Source organism: Pelodiscus sinensis, chromosome 6 (assembly GCF_052426305.1).
Source record: "Pelodiscus sinensis isolate ZL-2025 chromosome 6, ASM5242630v1, whole genome shotgun sequence".
In the NCBI taxonomy this organism is placed as follows: Eukaryota; Metazoa; Chordata; order Testudines; family Trionychidae; genus Pelodiscus; species Pelodiscus sinensis.
This window is the reverse complement of record NC_143057.1, coordinates 64,978,984-65,004,954: the sequence shown is the minus strand read 5'-3', so window position 1 is coordinate 65,004,954 and position 25,971 is coordinate 64,978,984. Positions and strand designations below refer to the sequence as shown.

The 25,971-nt window shown below is 37.6% G+C and overlaps 1 protein-coding gene across 3 annotated transcripts in view; it reads right to left on the bottom strand.

The window, feature by feature from the left end:
- Positions 1 to 25,971, bottom strand: part of FBXL17 (F-box and leucine rich repeat protein 17) — a 403,072-nt gene that overhangs the window by 118,094 nt on the left and 259,007 nt on the right. For all 3 annotated transcript variants that reach the window (XM_089779302.1, XM_089779301.1, XM_075932049.2), the window contains one exon: positions 8,585 to 8,661. In XM_089779302.1, the coding sequence (XP_089635428.1) occupies positions 8,585 to 8,661 (77 nt within the window). The remainder of the gene's footprint in view (positions 1 to 8,584; positions 8,662 to 25,971) is intronic.

The window sequence follows — 25,971 nt, the reverse complement described above, 5'->3', positions numbered from 1 at the left end:
TATTTAGATAAAATATTTGTAAAGCCTTTGGTTTGGATTCATCGATTGATAAATCGCAAGTGATTCTATAGATTTCAGGCTTAATTCCCTCCTTACATCTGAAACACACTCTGAGCACCCCACTCACATTGGAGCACTGGGTTTACTATTGGTACTGTTTTCTTTATACTTCCCTTTATTATGTTAGAGAATTGTCTGATTGTTTTACACTAGTGAGTCATGACTTAAAACAATACTCACACAAAGAGAATGAAGATATAACTTTACATATTTAAAAGAAAACAACTGATGGCCAGTCCCATGGCAGAGCGGAATCCTCATTTTGCAGTTAACTAGGACACAGACATAGGCGTGCCATCTAACCCCTTAATTTGCTGAAGCTTGATGGAGGAACTAAGCTGTATCACACTTAAACACGTGTTTTCAAACATAGATGTATGTTCCTGAGAGAGTTGCTTAGTTATATAACATGCACTACTTATTATGTGGGAATGTGACCATAGCTGCCACTGCCTTCCCCCCAAAAAATTAACAACTCGAAGCTAATGAAAAAATGGGAAGGGAATAATACTCAGGTACTACATTTAGCATTACATATAAAATATTTAATAATAAAAATTCGCAACCTAGATTTCAAAATGATCAGGCTACGTATAATTTGTTGGCTTTCATATATCAAGCATTTGTGACTTTTAGGACTTAATTTCTTTACTTTATTTTATTCACTTTCAGATGCCTCCTACTGCAAGAGTTCTCTTTTTTCCGTTCTGTTAAGACTCTGTGTTATTTATGAATAGCTTTTATTAAGCTTTTGGCATCTTGTAATTAGAAGTAATATGGTTCAGCATGTACAGTTAATAAATAAGCAACAATGTGGCACCCAATGAAAGAGAACTGAAAATCAAGCAATGTTGTTAGCTAAGCTGGGTAAGAAAGAACCTTGATATTTCAAAAGGTAGCATCATTTCACTTGACTTATGAGGAATAAATACATAAATTAAAAGCTACTTTAAACATAATTTTTAAAGGCAAACTCTTTAAATCTTTAAGGCTGACCAAAGTATCTCTTGGATGGCAGGTTTTTATTACTGGAAGTACAACGACTTTCAGCTTTCTTATTAAATGAACTATATGCTCTTCAGCAACAGAGCTTCTGTCCTTTACTGCCATTAGATCCTGAAAGAGTTCTATAGTTTATTGTGACAGCAACAGACCTTTTCAGCCACAGTCTATTTCATTGTAGGGAAAATATGATCAAGTATTGAGCCAGACATAAAGCAAGTCCACAAAAATAAAGAAATGCAGAGCTAAAACGATCATTTCTCTAACCTGATTAGGTATCACAGCAAGTATTTTGTTTCCCGCCATTGTTTTGCGACAAGCTGATAAAGAACCAGATGTTGTTGTAACACCACAGTTAATGATTATGCCAAAAGCATGTTCCAGCCTGCAAAACAAATGGAAAAGATAGTGTCCCTGCCCCTAAACTATTTCAAGGGGGTAAACAGTGAAGTGGCAAAATTTGCAGATGATACCAAACTGCTCAAGATAGTTAAGACCAAAGCAGACTGTGAAGAGCTTCAAAAAGATCTTTCAAAACTAAGTGATTGGGCAACAAAACATCAAATGAAATTAATATTGATAAATGTAAAGTAATGCACATAGGAAAAAATAATCCCTACTACACTTACAATAGGATGGGGACTAATTTAACTACAACTACTCAAGAGAGAACTCTTGGAGTCATTGTGCATAGTTCTCTGAAAACATCCACTCAGTATCAAGCAGCAGTCAAAAAAAGCAAATAGAATGTTAAGAAACATTAAAAAAAGGATAGAGAATAAGACAGAAAATATCTATATCAAACCATGAATACTGCATACAGATGTGGTCGCCTCATCTCAAAAAAGATATATTGGCATTGGAAAAGGTTCAGAAAAGGATAACAAAAACAATTAGGGTTTTTGAACAGGTACCATATGAAGAAAGCTTAAAAAGACTTGGACTTTTCAGGTTAGAAAAGAGGAGACTAAGGGGGGATACCTCTAAGAGTTTGTCTGTTTGTCTGTCTGTCCTGCAGGTAGGGGACATGTACCCTTCTACGAGCTGTGCCCGTTGCTTCTTACCTGGCCCCCAGATGCTGCAGTGAGAGGACGACTCGGGTTGTCCTCTCTCTCCTGGGCAGCCAGCACACTGAACTCCTCATCCCCAGCCCCACTCTAAAGCAATTATTTAAATGAAGAAAAACAAAGAAGCTCAGCAATGCCAGGTAAATCTTCTAGTCCATCATGTATTTCAGAGAGTAAAATAAAAATTATTTAAGTTAAGGACCCGAGCAATGCTGGGTAAATCTTGTAATACCGTATAATTCATTTTTCTAGTTTCATGTTGTTAAGGGGAACTTAAAAAGTTTTGAAATGTGCCATTAAGTCTCCAGATCTCCACAGTCTCACTGGAAGGAAGAAAGATTTCATATTTTACATGATTCTAAGAGACAGAACTTTCTAGTATTTTTAACTGATTAGCTGCTACATTAATTTTGCCAAGGGAAGAATTATTAATGAGTACAAGATTTCACAGCCCTCTATGAAGTTTACAGATCATTGGAATAAAATTTGCAGCCCATCAAGACAAAATAACTAAAGAAAAATAATGGGCTCTCTACAGCATATCAGCTTTACAGGTAATTTATTTGTATGACTTGAAAACTCACAGATGTGCACTTATTGAAGTTATAAGAGAACAAAAACATATAGACACACACTACTTTTTGGAAAAGAAAGATTCCTTGGAAAACAACAAATTTCAGAATTAAAAAAATATTGGAAAAAAACCCAGAACACACTGAAGATGAAAATACAGGCCCCGATCTTTCAAAGATTTAGTCACATGCTTAATTTTACGCATGAGTGTAGTACTTGTGTTTTTAGTGTTGCAAGATTTTGTCCCCCCCCCCAAAAAAAAGAAAGAAAGAAAAAGGAACAGAGAAGAAAAAAGTACTAAGAGGGAAAACAGAAATAGGGAAAGGTCAGTTTTGAGAAGAAAACCAATAGGGGAAACTTGAAACTCAACTGACAGTGTAGCAATTTAGTATTATTTTGAAAAGCAGCAAAAAGCTATATGTATTTAAATAACTGAAACTGAGGGAAAGCTTACATAATCCATAATACTTGAAGAGGAAATCCTTTTGACTTACAAATATATTTTCCCCTGATTCTCTTTTTGCATCTGTTGGAAATTTATCTGTGTTGACAAAAGCTATGACTTTTCCCAATGGTTACTGAGGTGCTGGGTCTTCTTCCAGAACCCCAACACCCATCTTTGGGGACACTCTCTTGGATGTTTCATTCTGCTGTTCCCCTTCTAGCTCTGTGCTTCCAGCATTCCCTCTCACCCTATCTAATGCAGATGCAGCCCTTTCCCCTTAATTGGCTCAACTGGCAGCATCTGCCCTGACACAGGGGAGCTGGGCCTATTTTTAATCACAGAGGCAAGCTGCCCTGTGACAACTTCTTAATATTTAAATTAATCTTACTCAGGTAATATTAATCTGTGAGAAAGGATACATGCAATACTTATTGCTTTAGGCATAGATTTTAACAAAGAAGGACATTTATCCTTTTAGTCAGAATTCATATGTAAGTTTCCTTACTACCAGTGATGGTACAGTGTATATTGAATCTATAACGATGTTATTCTACCATTAAATTTTTTCATTATCACTTATATTTTAACCTTATTAATTACACCTTATCTTTTTCCCCTCTTAAATTAGGAAGACAAAAGCTACTTGAAATAAAATTTTATTTTATAATAGTGGAGCACCACACAGTACAAACTTTATCATAGGGCCTTCATGACACGTATTTCTAAATAGAATACCTAAGCTTACATCCATGAAATTCTTACTAGCTAGAGCATTAAAAAGGCCCCAAATCTCGAGTGCTTTAGCTCAGCTTCAGTGTTCAAAACCTTAATGGATGAAGAAAATATTATACTAGTGTTCACTGTACCTCAGAAGTCCCGTGCAATTAACATACAAAAGTGAGGGATTCTTCATTTTTTTCAAAGTCTAGAACTATAAGGTAATCACAATGAGCAAGACAAGCATTGCAAATCAGCTGTACCTTTTGCAGTGTATACATAGTAAATATAAAGGAATGATGGGTAAAGTTGTTCAGGCATTTTTTGATGTAATTTTTTTTTGTCAGAAAACTCTGAGTCATCAAAACCAAACCTTTCCATACAGAATTACTCGTTTTGACAAAACTTATCTTAAAAAGGTTTCTCAGGACCAGGATGGAATTTTCTAGTGCAAGTGATACAGACTCACTATATAACCCAAGTTTATCTTTTCCCATATCTTAGAAAGCCAAGCTTTCTTAGTAATTCTTTGCAATTGCCTAGATAGCGAAGTTGTGTGATCATGAGACCCTCCACTTATGTACTATCACACCAGTTAATATAATCAAATCTTATTTTCTGAACACAAATCCCACCTTTGTGTATTACTGTACCAAGCACTATGCACCATCACTAACTTTATAAGTAATATTATTTTACTTTTGGAAGTATTCCTTAGAAATTAATTCCTAACACCCAGGAAATCAATAAAATCCAGAATTAGAGCGGAAATTTGAAAAGACAGTTACACAATTCTGTACGTGATTGCTGCTCTCACCTGAAGTAACACAACTTCACATCAACCTAATCCATTTAACATACAGTCCCCCCCCATCTAGAAAACCCAACTGTCTCACTAGTTCTTAGTAAAAGATTAAATACAAAACCCGCATGTTTAAATAAAGTTAAGGTTGAGACTCAAATCAACAAAAGACAGGAAATTCACAGATAAGTCTGACAGTCCATGCTTAATTCATTATTTTTTTTAAAAAATGAAAATGGCATGAAGTAATTATGTCAGTTTTGACTTCATTTTGTGGTGTTGGGTGTTTACCAGAAAGATTACAGTGGTTAATTCACGTAGGTTGCAGACAGCTTCTTTAGTAACTCTGTCTAGTAACTGTATGCCAAATATTTAAAACACTTCATACCTATCTAGTATATCAGACTGAAAGGAATATTTAAATGCTTATTTAGTATCTTAATGATTTGTCTTATGATATAGTATAATATTAATATGGATATAAAGATAAAAATGGTATGACAAACATCCATAGATTTTAATACTGAATGCCAGAAAAGTTTTAAATATTAGGAACTAGTTTTTAATTTCAAACCAAACCAAAGAATCCCTAAGTGAAGCCTTTTTTTTTGGGGGAGGGGGGGGGGGGTTAAGAAAGCACAGAGAAACATCAGATAAAAACACTTCATTTTTAGCACTCAAAAGCGAAAAATAGCAACAATGATTTGGCTTTTCAAAAACAGACGTGTGTTTTTACAAAAGCCAAATAATTTAGTTGTGTTTTCAATTTTTTTAATATATAAACTTAAATCCTTGGAATACATTTATTTGTGTGTGATTTTATATATATACATTCATACTCTCAAATAAATTTATTACAAGGTTGAGACATTTTATGGCAAGTGTTAACTTGGAGAAAAATTTTACAGCTGCGCTATATACTTGTGAGAAGTTTAGAATAGAAGTGCTGACACAGTCTTAACTGTAGCAGTGCAATCAGCAACAATATATTTCTTTTTTCCTTGCAGTTAACAACTCTTAGCATCTGCTGCCTATTTCAAATCCACCTTGGTTTCTTTTTTTCCTGTTTGTCTCATATAAATGAATGTTAAAAAAAGTCCTCTGTGGCTGAACTGAGAACAAAAAAAAAATCTACTAAAATAGGTTTTGGAGATTTGTTGGTATCCAAACACAGCCCTAGAGAGTCTGAGGCCCTCTGCTAATTTTCTTTTCCTCTTATTGTTCTACACTTTATTCTACCAAATTAAATTCCATGGGGGCAATGTGTCTCAGAAACTAATGTTGCCTATGACCGCTATGTTATGGTTTAGAGAATTTTAATAGACTACTTTCAATATTAAGGCATATCTTTCAGTGCACCATTTTTAGCAATATTTTTCAAACAATCAAAATGGTATAATTTCTTATTATTGTTTTATTTTATTTTCTCAACATCTTTTTGTCAAAATCAAACCAGGACTTTAAAATGGCTAAATCTCACATTTCATATTCAAGCTTTTTTAGAGAACATATGAATCATTTTGCACATCTGTTCCTATATTATTAAGTTTTAGTTATGGGTCAACAAGATTAGCATTAATCTTTTTTTCTTGTCTGATATCCCAAATTAAAGGTGCGCTTAAAACACATTGTTCTAATAGCCTTAATATGTTGTTTAGTTATGGAATTTCCATTTTTGCCAACTAAACTTTGGGACAGTTAGGCTCTTGACACCAGCAGTCACAACTCCACTAAGCATTGTGGACTAATGCATGAAGAAATGTGAGCTGGGAGTTTCAAAGGCATTTTCAGTGATTTATGCATCTGAGTTCCAATGAACTTGAATGGAATTTGGGTGCATAACTTCTTTGGTCTCCTTCTAAAAATCCTGGTTTCATCTTCAAAATTAGTTGAGCAAGTAGAGTTGCTCAGGTATCTGTACAGTCACAATGAGCAAATACTCAATTTTTAAATATAAAAAGCAGGCAAGGCATTAATCGTGTGTTGAATCCATCAAACCTAAATGGACCAAGTTCATATGTTAATATCCTCAATAGACAATCAGGAAGATTAAGCAAGAACAGATGTTCACATACACTCATTCCTTTTCAGAATTTTAGTCAGTGTACTATGATACTAAAATTTTGGCTAAGTAACTACTGAGCCTACATTCTCTATGTTACAAATTTCTAGAATAACATGCTTTCACTAAGAGAGAGGCATCTGTCATTTGGTGGAGCCTGAACAGTTATGCATGTGAAATCAATAGCATAAGACGACTATTGGGAAATTACAACCCACGGCAAACCATCCCACTGGTCACTGGACGTTTTCTCCTACTTGCCAAAAATGGCAGGATGCCTGCAGGATTTCAGGGGAGAGAGGTGGCTGGTTCCTTTTCCACACATGTCCTACTGTGGAGCTACAGTATGGAGCTCTGTTGGTGAGAGGCTCCCATTCACTTAAGGATCTCTGGCGCTTTGCAAGAGGAGTGGCACTTTCCTATCCCATCTAAGTCAAATTTCTTGAGTTGCTTACAAAGGCTAAGTGGTGCTTAAGAGCACTGCTCTGCCACAGTACTCATCATTCATGATTTTTAACATAAAACACAGAAAGAGTGGAGCTGTCAGGGAGGTGACAACATTTATGCACTCCATGATGACTGGGGGGGGGAGGGGGGCTATGTGTTTCAGTAAACATTGATAATACACTAATTAAATAAAAAAGGTCAAAATGATTCAGTGCTACAGTTACTGTACTGAAAAATTTACCAATGCTATAAATGAGGTAATTAATGTATTAGTAGTATCATAATCAGGATATTGTACTAGTTGTTTGAAAAGCCCTAAAGACTACAAGATCAAGCACGCTGATGATGGGAAATGGCTACAGAAACTTATAAATTATGGGCAAACTTTAAACTATTTGATTCAACAGTGCAATGTGAATAATTATGGTATCTAACCAACCAAGTCTTTGCAAATACTCTCATTACTCATCTATTTTATGAAATGTTCTTCCCATTTTTCACCTGTGCATAACCACTTCTTCCCCTTTCCATTCAAATCCAGTGCAATACATTTATTTGACTTTCTTTCCCCACTAGCTAGCTAGTGTAGTCATACTGCTTTCGAAAAACTACCGTTCCCCTCTCAGCCCCTTCACCACAAGGCAGCCGGTATAGGGGAAGCTGATGCGAGTTCACTGTCTGGGATGAGGGACAGGATGCCATGAACTCTAGTGGAATTCCATCCAGGCAGATATAGAAAAAAGGTTTGAGACTATGGTGTGGCCATCACATCTGCAACTACAAGATACATTTTAAGCAGAGCAGAGGTTACTACAACCCCATGACTGCAGCAATAACCATAAAGTGTCTTTCTTCTCATGATGCAAAATGACAATGATTCTTCTTCCCAAACCCTCATTGTTTCCCCTGTACCAAGCCACTTGTCTTAGGTTATATACTGCAGATGTGATTTACCTCTTAATGAATCATTGTGTGGTCCTGCCTCTCTACTGGAACAAAAATAATCTGTGTTCAATTCTCAGGTCCCAAAACAGTGCAAGATTTGAAAGGAAGAACCAGTAAGAAACCATTAAAAAGATTAGCTGCTAGATTCTGCAAATCTCCATTTAAACTGAGAGTGAAGAAAGCAGTAAGGTAAGAGGTAAATTAGCTGAAATCTTTGTATTTATTGATCAACATTTAAACTCTCATCACAGAGATCAATCAACAATTTTCAGTCCGTTCTATATGAAAGAAAATCTGCAGCTTTCTAATATTTAACAGAGTGCCTGTCCGGTAGCTTCTTCATTGTAAATCTTCTCTATCTAGGGCCATAGCAATACTTTTACAAGTATTACAAGGCAAATTTCCTTTTTTAAGTCTCTGTGTCGAGTTTCACTGACAGTGAAAACAATAGTTATTTTACATACCATAGTCAGTAATCTTACAGGATACCAAATACAGCTCTTTCAAGTTCTCTCCTTCTTTAGCAATGACCTCCACACACCTGGAATACATACAAAATAAGGTTCAAAATTGCAAGAATGCATTTTGTGTTAAATTAATAAGGGCTCATCTACAACGGTAACACTACAAGGTAATTCCAAACTCATTATACTAAATTTTTCTTTTTGTGACCTTCCTTAGAACTCTTTCAATATAATTTATTACCATCACAACATTTAAACTCAAATATTAAAAAATACATATGAGTTCAGTTTGACACATTTTTGACTGCTAAGATTTCCATGTCCCAAAAAGGTCTTGATAGGGAAAACAAAGTTATGTTATATATTTTCATATCACCAGTACTATAGTCTGGGGAATGTATTTATGTATTAATTCCAGTTTGAGAAAATGTGCTCTCTGTATAAATTTTTGTCAAACTACAAACTCATTTTGAACATAGGGCTTTTGTGCCTTCTCTGTAGTCTTTTTACCTTTATGTTGGCCTGGCATTCCAAGGGAGTAATGATACAGTGCTAACAATGGAGAATCATTAAGCCTTTATGGTTTTCTGTTTATATGGAAGCACTCTTGGACAAGGAGTTGTCTGCCAGAAGAATCAGTCTAACCAGGTGGCCCAATAACAAATCAACTGATCACTATATAGAGAAGTTTGATCACCTGATTGAAGGACTAAAAGTTATAAAAGGGAGGTTAACTTACAGGCCATTTTGGAAACAGGAAGACGAGACCAGAAGCAGAACGCTGGATACAGGAGTGAGAGAACACCATTTTTTGGAAGAGAAGCCAAGTGCAGGCAAGGGGAAAAGAAGGATCTTGGACATACTAGAAGACGAAACATAAGCCTAAAAAACACTTGAGGGTAGAGAGCTAAGTCAGGCAGGGATGTGTGTGTTGGTGTCATTGTTTTGCCTGCGTCTGTATATTTTTTGTGTTGTCTAAAGGGTCATTGGCTTGGGAATTTTGGCATGTACTTCAACAATATGCCCCTGGAGAAGTCAATGATAATCCAAAGTGCCTAGTGGGTTGGAGCTTTGTGAAAAGTTATGCTGAAGCATTTGAGGTGTCTTGTGGAAGGGGGACCAACACTAGTCCTGTGGGCTTAGGGAAGCTGGACCATGAAGTCTATGCCCAGGAGGAGAGGCCAAAGAAAGAGATGGACCCAGGCAAGCTTAAAAGTACCCATGGTCTGACACTTGTGGACCTAAACTCAACAGCCTAATAGGACTACAGCTAGTCTCAAAAGACATTAATGCTGTTTCAATATACAGGTTATTTGGGAAAAAAATGAAAAGGTTAGAGAAACATTTTTATTTCTATTGTAAAATCCAATATTACAATCAGATGCAAATTCTGCTCCATGCAAACAAAAAGTGTAAACTACATTACAACAGCCACATAAAAACTTTAGACTATACCACCCATTAAATATGTTGTGATGAAATTGAGTTTTATTTGTCTAGAGTGATTATTGCTGAGACCAGCACTAATACAGCCATGAAATAGAAGGTACCATTTGTGTTATAGTATGTTGCTAAAAAAGGTCTTATTTATGAGAATGAGGTTTGAATTCCTGTATTTCTTTTTGGTTTGTCAAAACAATATAATAAAACAATACTTTATCTGTAAATTCTCTCTAACTTGTAAGTACAAAATAAATAGGAAAAAGAGCTGAATATGTTGTAAAAGAGATGCTTATAATTCATCATTTAATTGTAACTAAATCTGAATCTCTCTCTCTCTCTCTGAGTATATATATAAACACACCCACACACAGATGTTATGTTTACAACTTCATTATTTGCACTGTATCAATAATGCAATGGAGTAGCATAGAATGTATTTTTCCTACGAATTTGAAAATGTATTAATTGCTTATTAGACTGGCTGTGATAGTCTGCTGAGTGTTTACCTTCCTATATAGACAGACGGACAGACACACACACACACACACACACACACACACACACACACACACACACACACACACACACACACACACAAAGGATTTTTAGCAAGATATATTGTCACAATTCCTTCAGAGCCAGAATGGGTCCTTTTTAATTTGCAAGTCATTGACTCAATAGACTGCTACATCTTTCAAGTCAATCCAGCTGCATTACTCAGGATAAAAATATTTGCCAACTTTAAAGTTAAAATATGTATTTATGAATTCTTCATAATCTTTTGTAGAAAACACATCCATGCCTCAGGAGCACACCCCACACAGCAGCAGCGGGAGCAGCAGAATATTCTCCAACCTAATTTTATTGTTGATACTGACAATTTGATTTCTTAAATCACAACAGCTGCAACAATTTACAGTGATAACAGCATCACATAATTTCAGTGTTATCTGTCTCCTTTACTCTCTTCAAATCCTCAACCAAAACCTACTTTTTTTTTTCCTGTGGAGGTTGCATTGACCTTGATTTCTTTCTGCATATTTATATCATCCATCAGGTCACATTTTTAATGATTTTTCAATTTTCCTTTCCAAAACTGGGTGAATTTAGTATGTGGGAAATTGTAGAGTGGCAGCACTGGAGAACAAAGTCCTCTTTTCAGCCAGAGAGCAGAGAGAGCAAAGACAAAGACTGAAAATGTTTTTACCATTGCATTTCTTGATCTTAAGGAAACATTCTAGGGGAGAGAGGATAATTTAGTTTCCATGCCCATTCTAGTCCTTGTCTTCTCTATTGAGATTGCCAACAAGGGCATCTATTAGCATCAACTGTGCTGGTGATTATCCCTCTAGGAGCTGGACTGAGACAAACTCTTCTCACATTAACAATTCTTTGAACCATGCAGGTTCATCAGTTTATACTTTTATACAAATAAAAAACCATCTAGACAGTTAAACCCTCTTTTTCTAGTATCAGCGGGGTAGCCGTGTTAGTCTGAATCTGCAAAAGCGGCATGGAGTCCTGTGGCACTTTATACACTAACCAAAAACCTCGCCTCTTTTTCTATATGGTTTATGAAATACATTTACATTTTTGAAGAACCTCATTTTGGCAGAGGAATTTGTTGTCTTTGGGAGGGGGCACAAAGTGATTGATTTTTAAGAAATAAATGCAAGACTGTGCATGATATATTATAATAGTATTTTACTGCATAAATCAATAATTTGAATAAAAAGAACCATCTTCCAACAAAATGAGACAACATACATTTTAACATGAACTACTTGCAGTCTATCGTATATCTTCAAATTGGATATCATTAAAAGTTGAACAGCCCTTTTAATTAACAGGAACATTTTGATATGCTATCTATTAATATTTATGGGGTAAGTCATGAGGCAAAGAACTGAAATTCCAGTCCTAATATGAAAATGTTTTTTACATAAACCCTTCTTTGGACCAACTTCTAATCTTGGAAAATTATTTATATTATTGTGTCTAATGCGATGTATTTTATAAAATGTAGAATTTTTTATTGTCATGTCAGTATTTATCAAGAAAAGGGTAATGGAACAAACACACAGCATTATAATTAATCTTGAGCATTACTACCTGAAGAGAATCAAATCAAAGTAACAACCTAGTTTTTCTTTTTTTTCCAATTATGAAACACTGCAGTCACATTGTTCAGGGTTATATGAAGGCAGTACATTCTTGTTCTGACCCCACATAACTTAGGAATGGCATTACAAGATTTTCTGGTGTTCCCTTGTTAGATAGGCTGGACTTCCCCATCATTCCCTGATTTTAGGCAGATGGTGGTCTATTGTGGAGGAGGGTACTTTCAGGCCCTTACATCTAAAGAACTTGTATTGGACTGGGTCTTGCCAGCATCAATACCAGAAGTGCCATGACTGGGTAATGGTAGTGGAAGTCCCCTTCCCCATAAAATCCTGGGCTATGATGATTGCCATTGTCCCCCTCCATCTTGGGAGGGCAGTGTCAGGAGCACCCTACTCTGGAGGCAATTCATGTTTCTCAGACTGGCTGAAGACTCAGGCAGGTGCACTGCATTGATTTACACTCAACTTTTCTCCACAAGCATACATACAAGACTGAATTATTGTTAATATAATCAAAGTAAATTTTGACAATCACAAGAGTTCACTACCTAGAAATGAAGGGACTTGCATATATCGCATATTCCTTAATTTCCCGCAAATGTGCTACTCTAACTGTGAGAGTTGAAGCCAGAGTTGTTGACTCGAGTCCCATGACTTGAACTTGAGTCCAACTTTAGTCGCTTAGGTGACTCAACTTGACTCGAGTTCATTGTTTGTGACTTGAGACTTGCTAATTTTGTTAAAGCAACTTGGTGAAAAAATTGTCCGAAAATGCCGATATTGATAGCTTGTACAAAAGTGACTTGGCATTTTTTAAATTAAGACTTGAGACTAGACTTGGGACTTCACTTGGAAGTGACTTTAGGGACTCAAGACTCGACTTGAGACTTGAACTGTAGTGACTTGAGACTTGACTTGGACTTGATAATGACGACTTGAAGACAACACTGGTTGAAGCCCCACTGCATCAACCAGTGGAATTCTGTATGGTTCTCTGAGCAACTGCACAAGATTTGCATTGAAAACATGGTTCAACTTTCTACAATCCAATTGAATTTTTCACATTTCTCATCTGGTTGCACTACATTTCAATGCATAAAACCCATTGTCAAAATGTGCCCAACTTTTTAATTTATGAAAACAGGAAATCACAAAGCATCCGACTATATGAACTGATCAAACATTTACTTGAAAACATGCAATCTTTAATATAACTAGAACCACACTATAGAAACGCTTGCATTCCCCTTCAGTGGCTTGCCATACTCCACCATTTAATTTTCACTTTTAGTTACTTTCTTAGCTCTCCCACATGCAAATTAATTTGTAGGGATACAAAAAAAAACCCCCATCCCACTTTATATTGCCTCCCACACATAGCAATAATCTTGTATAGGAAAGACCACATTTTAAAAAAACATTTATGAGCAAGTCCCTTAATATGAAAGGGAGAGGGAAAAGTAGTTGTATATTTATTACCTCTACCTTTATTAATCATTGTTAAAAATGATACCAAAGAAAAAGGGTAAAAGCAACCAAATGATATTAACCTTTTCTACAAAGCAAGGATCAAGTCATATTTAGTCTGTTTACTATAATCCATCAAAAATTACCCCAGATTGTAGCCATATCTGTCTTTTCATGACATTAAGTTTAAACTCTGTCTGATTTTGCACCAATCTTCATAAAATGTTAGAAATTTTTATAATAAATATTATTTTGAACAATTTTTATTTACTTCTAGAAAGAGCAAACATTATTGCAGACAAGTGGAAATAGGAGTCAGTCTTAGAATAATGATAATAATTTCCTCCCCACACTATGAGAATATACTTGATATGTACATATTCCTTTGAATGCCCCTCACCCCCAAATTTTATGCCCAAAATAATAAATTGTTCTTAATTAAAGGGAGAAAGAAATGCAACTAATAGAGTTTGCAGAACAGTAAATAAGATTCAGTGAAAACTTTCTTATCCAGCACTCTGTTATCCAGAAAACTCTGTTAACCAACATTGACCCGAGCCATAATATCGCTGCTTCTTCAGGCGTATGTGCCTGACTCCTGCCTGTCCGGCCAGCCACTGAAAGACTTTGGACATCATCAGCAGATGCCTCCCTTCTAGGGTTGCCAGATGGTTGTAGCCAGACACAAAACCCCATCTTGTTTTTCCACGAACCCCATCTTGTTCCCCCCCCCCAGAGAGCAAGAGAAAGGCAGTCAGCCTTTGATGCCCTGGGAACACAGGTTTGCTGCCTGTCCCTGACTCTACCATAAACAGAAACCAGACAGTAAATGGGCTAGCTGATGACCCGGGGCCTCCCGTCGCCCTGATGGCTAGTACCAGTAATTGACACGCCTGCACTGTCCCAGAGAGGAATCTTCGCCCAACACATACTAGAGGTGCCCATTGTCTGCATTTTCCCAGGTGTAAATTATGCTTTGCACCCTTCGTGGGAAACTTGGCATTCAAAGCCATTTTTCCTTAATGGCCACTTGAGCCCAGGAAGAAGCCTACATGACCCAAGGGGTATAAAAGAGGTTCAGCAGCCCACCCTATTTGAGCTCCAATCATCTATACCTGCTGGCAGGTATTGATTGTCTCCCGAGGTCTGTGGGACGCCCAACCTCACCCTACTTCTTCCCGAGGGATTGAGAGACAGACGCTGGCCACGCCAAGTCTGGAACGCAGGGGTGAGAATATATACCTGCTATGTGTCTATTTTGCATGCATTTAATAAGAGCTCAGAGAACCAAAGGGTTTCATGGTACCTGTAAGTAACTTATTAGTGTAATTTCTGTCCTGTCCTTTGTAGTGTCTGTGTTATCTGTAACACAGTAGTAGCATTTAACAGCTAAATTTACCCTGTAACAATAAAATAGTAACTGTTTAAGCTTTAACCTGACTCCTTCAGTTGCTGTAACAGAACCAAGCACAATTTAAAAGAACTTCAGCCGGTCATAAGGGACTCACTGCCCTGACCGTCGGCTGACAGAATTGGCGTAGTCGGCAGGATTGTGCTACTGGTTCACATACAGCAACAAGAAGCCTGTCATGATAGACATGGATTTTAGTGGTATAGAGAAAGGGTTTGCCCAGGAAGGTTGGGGCAACCCAAAATGGGATAGAGAAATGTTAGGAAAGGATTGGGGAAATCCTGAGGAGTTGTGGGTGCAGTTCTGTAAGTATAGAACTGCCTGCAAGCTAAAGAATGGGACAAAGCCTGAGTCTGTGGAAAGGAGCCACTTTCCATTTAGCAAGGAAAACAGGATCAGGCCCAGACAAGCAGGCAGAAATGGAAAACAGGATCAGGCCCAGACAAGCAGGCAGGTAACAGATAAGATTGAAAGCCTTGTGGTAGAACTGAGAAAAAGGCAGTAAGTACTGGAAATCTAAATCCTTAAACATACTTACAAGAGTAATATCTGAAACAAGGCCAGTTTTTTATTTTAGAGATAAGAAAGTGTTTTAAGAAAAGAGAAACACAGAGAATTTAAACTCTGCAAAGAATGGAGAGCAAATGCAGTTGTGCAAATGCTAAAATGGTGTAGATAGAAAACTGTGGTTTCTTTACAGTCATTCTGAAGGAAAAATGGGCCCTTTTTCCAAAGGAATGTCTGTAAATAATCCAGGCAAATTTGATTCAAATCTGAACATTTGATTAGAGAGAGACTGTCAAAAGAACTCTAAAGGGAGGGTGTTCTATTGGAACTAAACTACCCCATTGAATAAAAAGGGAATGTAATTGTTGTACAGCTATGTAGAAATAGTGTAAGAAAGGTTCAGAGAGAATGTATGTGTATCTGTGTGTAGATATATATATGTATAGTGTAAATAATATGAAGTTTTAAGGTCCAGTAATCTTGTTTGTTTGTAGGTTTAAAACAAATTGGTTTGGTAAGACCATTTTAGTCCAAGTTGTTTAATGAAGGTACAGGAAAACTGTAAGCATAAAGAAAGAGTTACACTATATGCAAAGTTTAATGTGGCTAAGTAGTGTTGTAAACAAAGATTGCACATTTTCCTGTAAACTATAGAATGAGTAAAAACTGCAAACAGACTAAAATGCTGTGAAAGCTCCAGGAGCCACACCAGGTTGTGATTTCCTTTGTGGTGCAAATGCCCTAGCTGGCAGCACAAAGAAGCTTTGCAGGTAATAGCTAAGTTTGATTAGCAAACTACCTGAGACCAGAAAGTTCAAATTGTAGCCCTCCAGAAAGAAAGAAAAATGAGGTATTGGTATTGCTATTTTAGTCCCAATAGCAGGTTGGGTATACTAGAAAAGTTTAAATGTAAGCAGTCTTTTAAGAAGGCAGAGAGAAGACTGAGAAATTGGCATTTGTAAAAGATGTTACCCCTTTTGAACAAAATCTTGCAAAGGTTCTGGCATAGCCCTTGGTCTGATCAAGTGTTAACTGCTTGTCCATACAATTTCAGACCTACAAGACAAATTGGCTAACTGCTTGTGTATATGTAAACCCTCAACTTCAAAGGAGAGGGAAACAGCTGCAGCTTTTGTCTTCTGTGGAAAACCTGTAAAGAGGTGTTCTTCAAAAATGTTAAAGGCTCTGCTGCAAAAGTGAAGAGGTAGAAATGCATGTCCCTCAGTACCCAGACGAGCTAGATTCCCTTAAGGATGGGTGCTGAGAGTTAAAGAAACTCTCAGATTTTTTTTTCTTCCCTCAGGAATATGCTTAAGAAAAGGACAAGGAGGTATGAGGCTTAGTGAACAAGCTCACCCTCCTTACCAAATTAATAGTAGACAAACATGTGTCATTGTAAAAAGTCATTTAGCAGGAATTAGGATGGACCATAAGAAGGGGAAGGCAAAAAGTTTGGAGCCCTATATGGGCATGGTTGAAGGAATAAGGAAAGTAAAGTAAACATTAGAAAGTTACTAGGAATGAGAAACATTTTTTTTGAAAGAACAAAGCAAGTAATTTGAGGGAATGTGAAGATAAAAGGTGGACTCTATGGGAGTGTGGAAGGAATTAAGTGATGGTTGTAATATGTGAAGGGAAATCTTGTTTTAGAAATGACACCTTGTTTCTTTGCAGCCTCTTCCTTAAGCACTGTGCAAACGATCTATGCAAAGAAACAATCAAATGTAAATGTTTTGTCTATGAACACCTTTGTTAAATCTGGAAAGGAAAATTAAGAATTCTACTGAAACTTAATTGGTTAACTGCATAAGGAATGAGCTCTATATATTGTAACTCTATTTTGTGGATTTCAAATTAACTAGTTTTATTTTGTTTTGGATAATGTCCTCTTGCTTAAAATTGCAAATAGACAAGGCACAAATTGGTTAGTGCTTCTGTTGGGCATTCAACTTGTAAGGACATTTAACTTTCTAGAAACCAAATTATTAGTTTAGAAATTCAAGCTTTGAAACTTCACTGTCTCTTTTCAAGGCTGAGTTGATAACACTTTTGGCTTGCTTTTAAATTCAACATTATATGTAAATACAGGCTGCCTGGCTATTTCAAAGGAAAGTGGACAGGGAAGGCTGTTGCTGTTTCAGCAGACACATCCACTGCACCCCTGACCACAAACATAGAAGAAACAGCTCAGCTTGCAGAGCTGGCAGCAATCAATTAGCTTGTGAGGCAGGGGCCAGTACCATCTACACTAACTCCTATGCTGTATGGGCTGGAGCCATCCAGTGGATAACTAATTGGAAGAATAATAACTGGGAAATAGGAAAGCCTGTTTGGAGATTGGAATATTGGAAATGGATATACCAGTATGCAACCCAAAATGCCTTAAGCATAAGTCATGTGTCCAAAAGAATAACACCCTGACTGCATAGCTAAATAACCTAGCAGATGCAGCAGTACAAATTTTTGCTGCCCAGGTGGACTGGGAACGCCTGTACATTTGGCTACATGAAACCTTGGGACACACAGAGAGCGATAAGCTGGTGTGGCAGGCACATGCCAGGGGGTGGCCTATCACCCACAAACAAGCCAGAAATCTGGTACAAGCTTGCACCCTATGTGCTGAACTCAGAAAACATGTAACAGAAAGGCAATGATTTGCCAGGCTAAGAGATGGAAAAATACTATGGGCAACCTGGCAAGTAGAGTATATTGGTCCACCGCCCAGCAGTAAGCAAGGGTGGGAGTATGTTTTAACTGGAGTAAAAATTGTTTCAGGAATTGGTTTTTCTTACTCAACCCCAGTGGCAACAGGGTTGTTTACAGTCATGGGACTAAACCACTTAATAGCCCTGGTCCCAACACCCCAGTTTGGGAACACAAACCCATTTACTGCACTCCTACAAGGGAAAAGGAGTCTGGACCACTGCAGATGCTGGGCTAACACCAATAACCATTACTGAGGCTTGGCTTGTATCCAAGACCGGCAAACCTTATGTTTTCTTACAGGAAACTGAGGCAATAGCCCTGAACAGCGCTCCAGTGGGATGGATCCCTCCCAATGCTGGTGTGGATCCGGGAAACCACCATGAACTTTTTGTATATATATATACACCGCTTGCTGTTGTAGCGCTTGCAACCACTGTTGTTAGTTACAGACTATTGAAATAAGACATGGTACTCCAACTCGCCATGGTCTTCTTCCTCATCCCAACTGCTACTGCTGTACCGGAACACCTTACTTGACTCCTCTACTGGACTGGGAATCGAGTTTGTCCCTCTCAGCCCAAATGACTGGTGAAACAAAGTGACATCTTCCGATGGGGACCGGTATGGTTCCATGACAGTGACTACCACAATCCTCCAAATAACTCTGGGGGGAGGTCAAGAGGGGAGGCAAGGGAAGTGGCAACAAACGGTATGGGATAAGACATGCTGTAACTAAAAATGTAAAGCCTCATGGCTAGATTGGCTAGCCCAATACCTAGGACTTTCGTTAACTCCCTTCCTTCACTCTATTGTAAATACTATATTAACCATTTTACTTGTTGTAATTGCTTGCTGCATGCTTCTATGTATTGTTAGGCATTTTGTGTACACTGCTACCTCCTCTGCACAAATCTGGTATATGGCATTGGGAAGCGATCCTAATCAATCCCTTGATCCAAATTATCTGATCAGACCCTGCTGATAGGGCGATTTTAGCTTCCTCCAAGGAGGGCAAAGGGTGCTGGCATCACCGCCATCTTGCGTTCTGGGACATAGTGAGGCGTGTCAAGGGGGTGGAATGTAGCCAGACACAAAACCCCATCTTGTTTTTCCACGAACCCCATCTTGTTACCCCCCCCCAGAGAGCAAGAGAAAGGCAGTCAGCCTTTGATGCCCTGGGAACACAGGTTTGCTGCCTGTCCCTGACTCTACCATAAACAGAAACCAGACAGTAAATGGGCTAGCTGATGACCCGGGGCCTCCCGTCGCCCTGATGGCTAGTACCAGTAATTGACACGCCTGCACTGTCCCAGAGAGGAATCTTCGCCCAACACATACTAGAGGTGCCCATTGTCTGCATTTTCCCAGGTGTAAATTATGCTTTGCACCCTTCGTGGGAAACTTGGCATTCAAAGCCATTTTTCCTTAATGGCCACTTGAGCCCAGGAAGAAGCCTACATGACCCAAGGGGTATAAAAGAGGTTCAGCAGCCCACCCTATTTGAGCTCCAATCATCTATACCTGCTGGCAGGTATTGATTGTCTCCCGAGGTCTGTGGGACGCCCAACCTCGCCCTACTTCTTCCCGAGGGATTGAGAGAAAGACGCTGGCCACGCCAAGTCTGGAACGCAGGGGTGAGAATATATACCTGCTATGTGTCTATTTTGCATGCATTTAATAAGAGCTCAGAGAACCAAAGGGTTTCATGGTACCTGTAAGTAACTTATTAGTGTAATTTCTGTCCTGTCCTTTGTTATGTCTGTGTTATCTGTAACACAGTAGTAGCATTTAACAGCTAAATTTACCCTGTAACAATAAAATAGTAACTGTTTAAGCTTTAACCTGACTCCTTCAGTTGCTGTAACAGAACCAAGCACAATTTAAAAGAACTTCAGCCGGTCATAAGGGACTCACTGCCCTGACCGTCGGCTGACAATGGTCTCCCCCAAAATACCGAACACACGGGTTAAAAATCTGTCAAGTTTCTCAAAGCAGAGAGAGGCCCCCGGGGTAACACAATGGCAGGACAGGGGGTGGGGGCACGAAGGTGACACCCCCATACCCAGGTCTTTGGGTGTCCCCACAGTGGAAAGAAGCAGAAATTCCACCCCAGTCAGTTTTGACTGAGAGTCCATGAAAGATGCCTAAACCAGACAGAGGGCGCAAAAACCGATCAAATACTGGACATCTGGCAATCCTACTCCCTTTCCCCTGAGCCTGCCTCGAACTGCTGGGAACTGGATCTGCCAGTACGGAACAGGGGCAGAGCCATAAGCTTTGTTGTTCAGCAATTCAATTAACCGGCAACCCCCATTCACCAAGAGTGCCAGGTAACAAAGCTTTCACTGTACTCAGGAACTGAGATGACTAAAAGTATAATCATCTGAGTTCATTTGTGACTTTTCTAAAGTAGGAGAACTCTTTAGAGCCATATAACATGAAAAAATATCAAAGAATAACGGACAATAAACAGTGAGTTTTGGGGTATGCTGTGTGATTCACTCAATCTAAAGATGCCAAAGGAAAATACCTTGTGACATCTCGCCTAGCCCTTTCCACATCCATCATAAGTTTTATGAAGACTATTCTCTGACAGCCTGGTCTGCAGTTAGTTTTTATCACATTTGATGAAGTTGGTATTTTGAACAAGCAAATGTATGGAGGCTAGGAAAAAGGCAAATTGCAGAAAATGGATTCACAGTATGAAGCCAATCAAATAATATTTCTAAGGGAGAACATAACTAATGTAAATATGAATTTGTTGGCAACCAGACTCTGTTCAGTGTTGTGATGATGGACTTTGAAACTACTCAAAGTTCAGAGGTGTTCAGAGGATGAGGGGATCAAAACTGCTTCTTACACCTATCACATAAAAAACATCATTCTGTTTTTGTCAAGCATGATAATTTGCCAAAAAGATAATTGCAACCTTGTTAATATATCAGTTTCTCAGGTTATAAGTACAACTGATGATAAACTCTGGAGACAGACTGTGCTGTTCCTTTGCACAGTCCTTCTCAGTTCTACATACACATGTAAGCAGAGTAATGAAATATACAAAAATCACTCCTTTTGAGCCTCTTCAAGGGCAAGCGTTTCCAGCACTGTCATCCTCCCTAGAACTGAGCATCTACACAGCAGGGCTAAAGCCAAAATAAGTTACGCAACTTGAGCTACATCAACTGCATAGCTTAAGTCAAAATAGCTTATTTTGGCTTTGGCGTTGTTTACACAGCAGGAAATCCGAGTTAGAGCACTCTTCCTCTGACTTCCCTTACTCCTAATAAAATGAGTATTATAGCAGTTAGAGTAAGATGTCCTCCAGCTTGCCATTAATTTCACATTATGTTGAAATAAATACTTGCTGTGTAGACGCTGACTATGTTATTCCAAAATAACACTGCTGTGTAGACATAACTGTAGAGCAGAAACACAGGATGGTCTGGACCAAAAACAAAGGCCTAGTAGTTTCGATGGCATCCATAAAAAATTACACATAAGATGTTTAAATATTACACGGTTTTCTTTTGCTCACAGTTTGTGCAAAATTTAATTAAAAGACTAAAAATAAAGTTAAAATAAAAAAATTAGGAAACAAACCATCTGCCATGACAAAATATTATTTCTCTTTTCCTAGAGAACAGACCCCTAGTTCTCTGACACAAGTGAGTGGTAACAGTTAATAAATTAAACTGTGTAAGCTTCAAAACTATCAAAGGCATTCAGAGGGGGCTTAAATTATGAAAAAATAATTGTCTATTCTACATAGATACCTAGTTTTTCTGTTTTTGGTCTATTTCTCAAAAGCTTGGAATGTAGTATTAGTGACAACTGAAAGGAACTAATGAGGAAATATGACTACAGTACTTGCAACAAAAGTGTTCCTAGGAGACCTTGTTACCGTTCGTGATGCACTTCAGGCCCAAGAGAAGCTAATTGGAACTGCCACACATTGGTTAGACGATCTCACTTTAAAGGACTAAATTTCAATCACCACAGAGGTATGAAAAGAAAACGTACCATTAGAGACACATTAATATACAGCTTGATGAGATTCAAAATAACATCAGAATGTGTATGCCAAGTCACTTTTGCTTTTGATCAACACAAACATTTCTGTGGGCAGAAAAACAAATCCCTGGTAACCCGGAAAACATAAGCAAGAACAACACAGTAGTACATTGAGAAGAGAAGCAGATTTTGGAATAAACATGGAGCTCTTACAGAAACTGGTGTAGACAGAACACTTTTGTGAAAGAGATCTATCAGGGTTCTCAGAAATGACGGCTTTTCATGCACCTAAGATACATGTACAGAAGAGAGGCTACAGACTGGATAAGCATAAAGTGAATGAGAAAAGGGATTAATATAAACATTCATTAGCAGGTCAATAATGCAATGTGTCTCAGGAAAATTTCCCATCAAGGCAAAGGGATTGGATATAGGACACTAAAGAACAGATGAACTCCTAGGAAATTTGTACTCAGGTTCAGAGGAACAATGGGAGAAGTAACAAAATGAAGGTAAATGTTGTGCTATCCAGCATTTGTACAAACTACAATAAAATCAAACAAACCTTTCCAAAACAACATGTAAAGAAAATCTATGACTTTTTATATATAAAGAGCATGTATATTTAGACACAGAACCACCTGTCATTGCTTATTTTTATTTAAGGTATGTATAATTTGTCCCTTTCTATATATTTGTTTGTGAATGCTCTATACCAAAGCAAAACTTTGGCTTTTCACTTCTCCTTTCAAGATCATAGGACACAAATAATCTGCTGAATTAAATTTCACTAAAAACCATATGCTTGTAAATTATTCTTCAGTTGAGCATTGGAGGTTCTCTATAGGAGCAGACATTAATTGCAAGCAAGAGAAAGCAGGCTCAGACTTGCAATTAAAAGCATTAAAGTGTGTGTGCAAAGCACATTTTGATCAGGCTGGTCTGGGACTGATCTGCAAAATGTCACTATGTCTATGAGTTAATTATTGTAGAGCAGTCATTAAATTCTCACTAGAAAAGTTGTATTCTCTAGCAAGCCAATGACATTAGAAAATCGTTTTTCTTCCGAGAAGCTTTGTTACTTAAAAAAGTGGAAACTAATAAACATTTTGTCTGACTAGAAGTAACAGGCACAAAAAGTGGACAGATATTTAATTTTCAGCTTGCTAGTAGTTTTTAAAATTAAATGTCTTCAGAATTTTTGCTACTCTAATTGTGCACAACACTAGCAATTGATTTGTATTATTCTGGGGGACTGTGAAATAGAAAAGAAAAGGAGAGTCAGCTAACTCTCATTTTCCTTGCAGGTGTACATGATATTACTGGTGCTGGCTTTTGATATACCAGGTCCACACTTGACTGCAGATGATCTTACAATGAATTTACAGAAGAGCAGCAACTGTGAAAAATAATAAAGATTTAGGACTTGTCCGGATGTATCTCTCACATTGATGTAAACCAATAAGTCAATAAGACACAATAATATAATGGAGAGACAATGACATGAAAATCAAGTCCTTAGTAACTACTGTCAGGATGATGCACTTCCCCACCTATATTCACAGACTATGTTTAAAAAAATACAAAGCACTTAATTATTATGCCCTTAAAAAGATTTTAAAAAGGAAACTAGATTATTTTGCTCAAAGACTCCCGACCCACTGTGACCCCTTCACTTCTTCTGTATGCCTGTTGTTAACTGATTTAAACTTTTAAAGTGAGAGACTGCTCTTTAGTAATTTAGATTTATGTTGCTTAAGGAAAGGACTAGGTGCTCTTTAAGTTATTTTTTTGAGAAATTAGCATACTACTTGCATTTTAGTAAATTCTATTTATGATTTAGAGGGAATGATTGTGTTAATCTGGGAAGTGGCAAGATACAGTGGTCTGGACTACCATCTGTACAAATGTCTTTGCAACTAATTCATACATTATGGTGTTCTTACTCACGAATAGAAGGAAAACTAAGGTAAAATGGTGACCATAGTGATTAGAGCAGGGACTTAAGAGTCAGAACATTTGGACTGTATTTCTAGCCTTGCAAGCAACCGCGAATTAGGGTAAGACACTTTACTTTATAAGCTACAAATTATACAGAGAGGTGATATGAGGATTAATTCATGTGGCAAAGTGCTTTGAGATCTTTAGATAATAGGCATTTTATAACTGCCAGGTATAATTATTTTATCTCATACTTGGAGACAGATTCAGCAATCTCTTAACTATTGGGTGATGGAGGAACAAAATGACAGATGAAATTCAATACTGATGCTAAGTAATGCATATTAGAAAACACAATGGAATTCAAAATGCAAAATACACTCCCCAACTATTAATACAAAATGATGGAACCAAAATTAGCTGTTATTATTCAAGATGGTGATCTTGGAGTCATTGTGGATAGTTCTCTGAAAACATGAACTCAATGTGCAGTGACAAGAAAAAAACACTAAGAGAATGTTGGGAATAATTATGGAAGAGATAATAGGACAAAAAATACCATATTTCTTCTATATAAATCCATGATACATCCACATCTTGAACACTGCACACAGACCACCCTAGCTAAAAAAAGATCTATTGAAATTGGAAAGGATACAGAAAAGAGTAGGAAAAATTATTAGGGATATGGAACAACTTCCATACAAGGAGAGATTAGTAAGACAGGGACTTTTCAGCTTGGAAAAGAGATGACTAAGGAGGAGATATGATAGAGGTCTAAAAAAGCATAACTACTGTGGAGAAAGTAAATAAACAAGTATTACTTACTCTTTCACATAATACAAGAATTAAAGGTCACCTAATGAAATTAATAGGAATCAGGTTTAAAACCAACAAAAGGAAGTACGTCCTCATACAATGCACAGTCAATCTTTGGACTCTCTGCCATGGATGTTGAGAAGGCCAAGACTAAAATAGGATTAAAAAAAGAACTTGATAAGTTAATGAAGGATAGGTTCTTCAATGGCTATTATTTGGCCTGCAGATAAGCTGTGATGCATACTTGGAGTGTCTCTAGCCTCTGTCGGACAGAAGCTGGGAGTGCATGGCAGGGAATGGACCACATGATGACTGCTTGTTCTGTTCACTCCCTCTGAACTATCTGACACTGGCCACTGTCAGAAGACAGGACACTGGGCTAGTTGGACCTATGATCTGAGTCAGTATGACCATTCTTGTGTTAATCAGTTAAAATTTAAGTGCTAGACAGGCAAACAAATTCTTGTAGGTTCCACTTCTGCTCATTAGCAGATCTCAATTACAGTCAAGGAACTTGAGACTAGATAAAGTCTATTGTGAGGAATGCCAGCAAAATTATTAGTAAAGCAGTCTGGGTCACTCAAATGGCCAATTCAACAGTCCTAATTTTTCCTGTGCAACATGATTCAGTTAGAGTTACAGCAAGCTATACCTTTTTATAACAATTATTAACAAATGAATTTTCCACTCTAACCCTTGTATTAAAGTAAGAAATTACTGTAGGTGCAGCTGTCTAAGCCTAAGGACTTTATTCTTCAGTGTTGTCTTCAAGTCGTCATTATCAAATCCAAGTCGAGTCTCAAGTCACTACAGTTCAAGTCTCAAGTTGAGTCTCGAGTCCCTAAAGTCACTCCCGAGTCAAGTCCCAAGTCGAGTCTCAAGTCTTAATTTAAAAAATGTCAAGTCACTTTTGTACAAGCCATCGGTATCGGCATTTTCGGACAATTTTTTCACCAAGT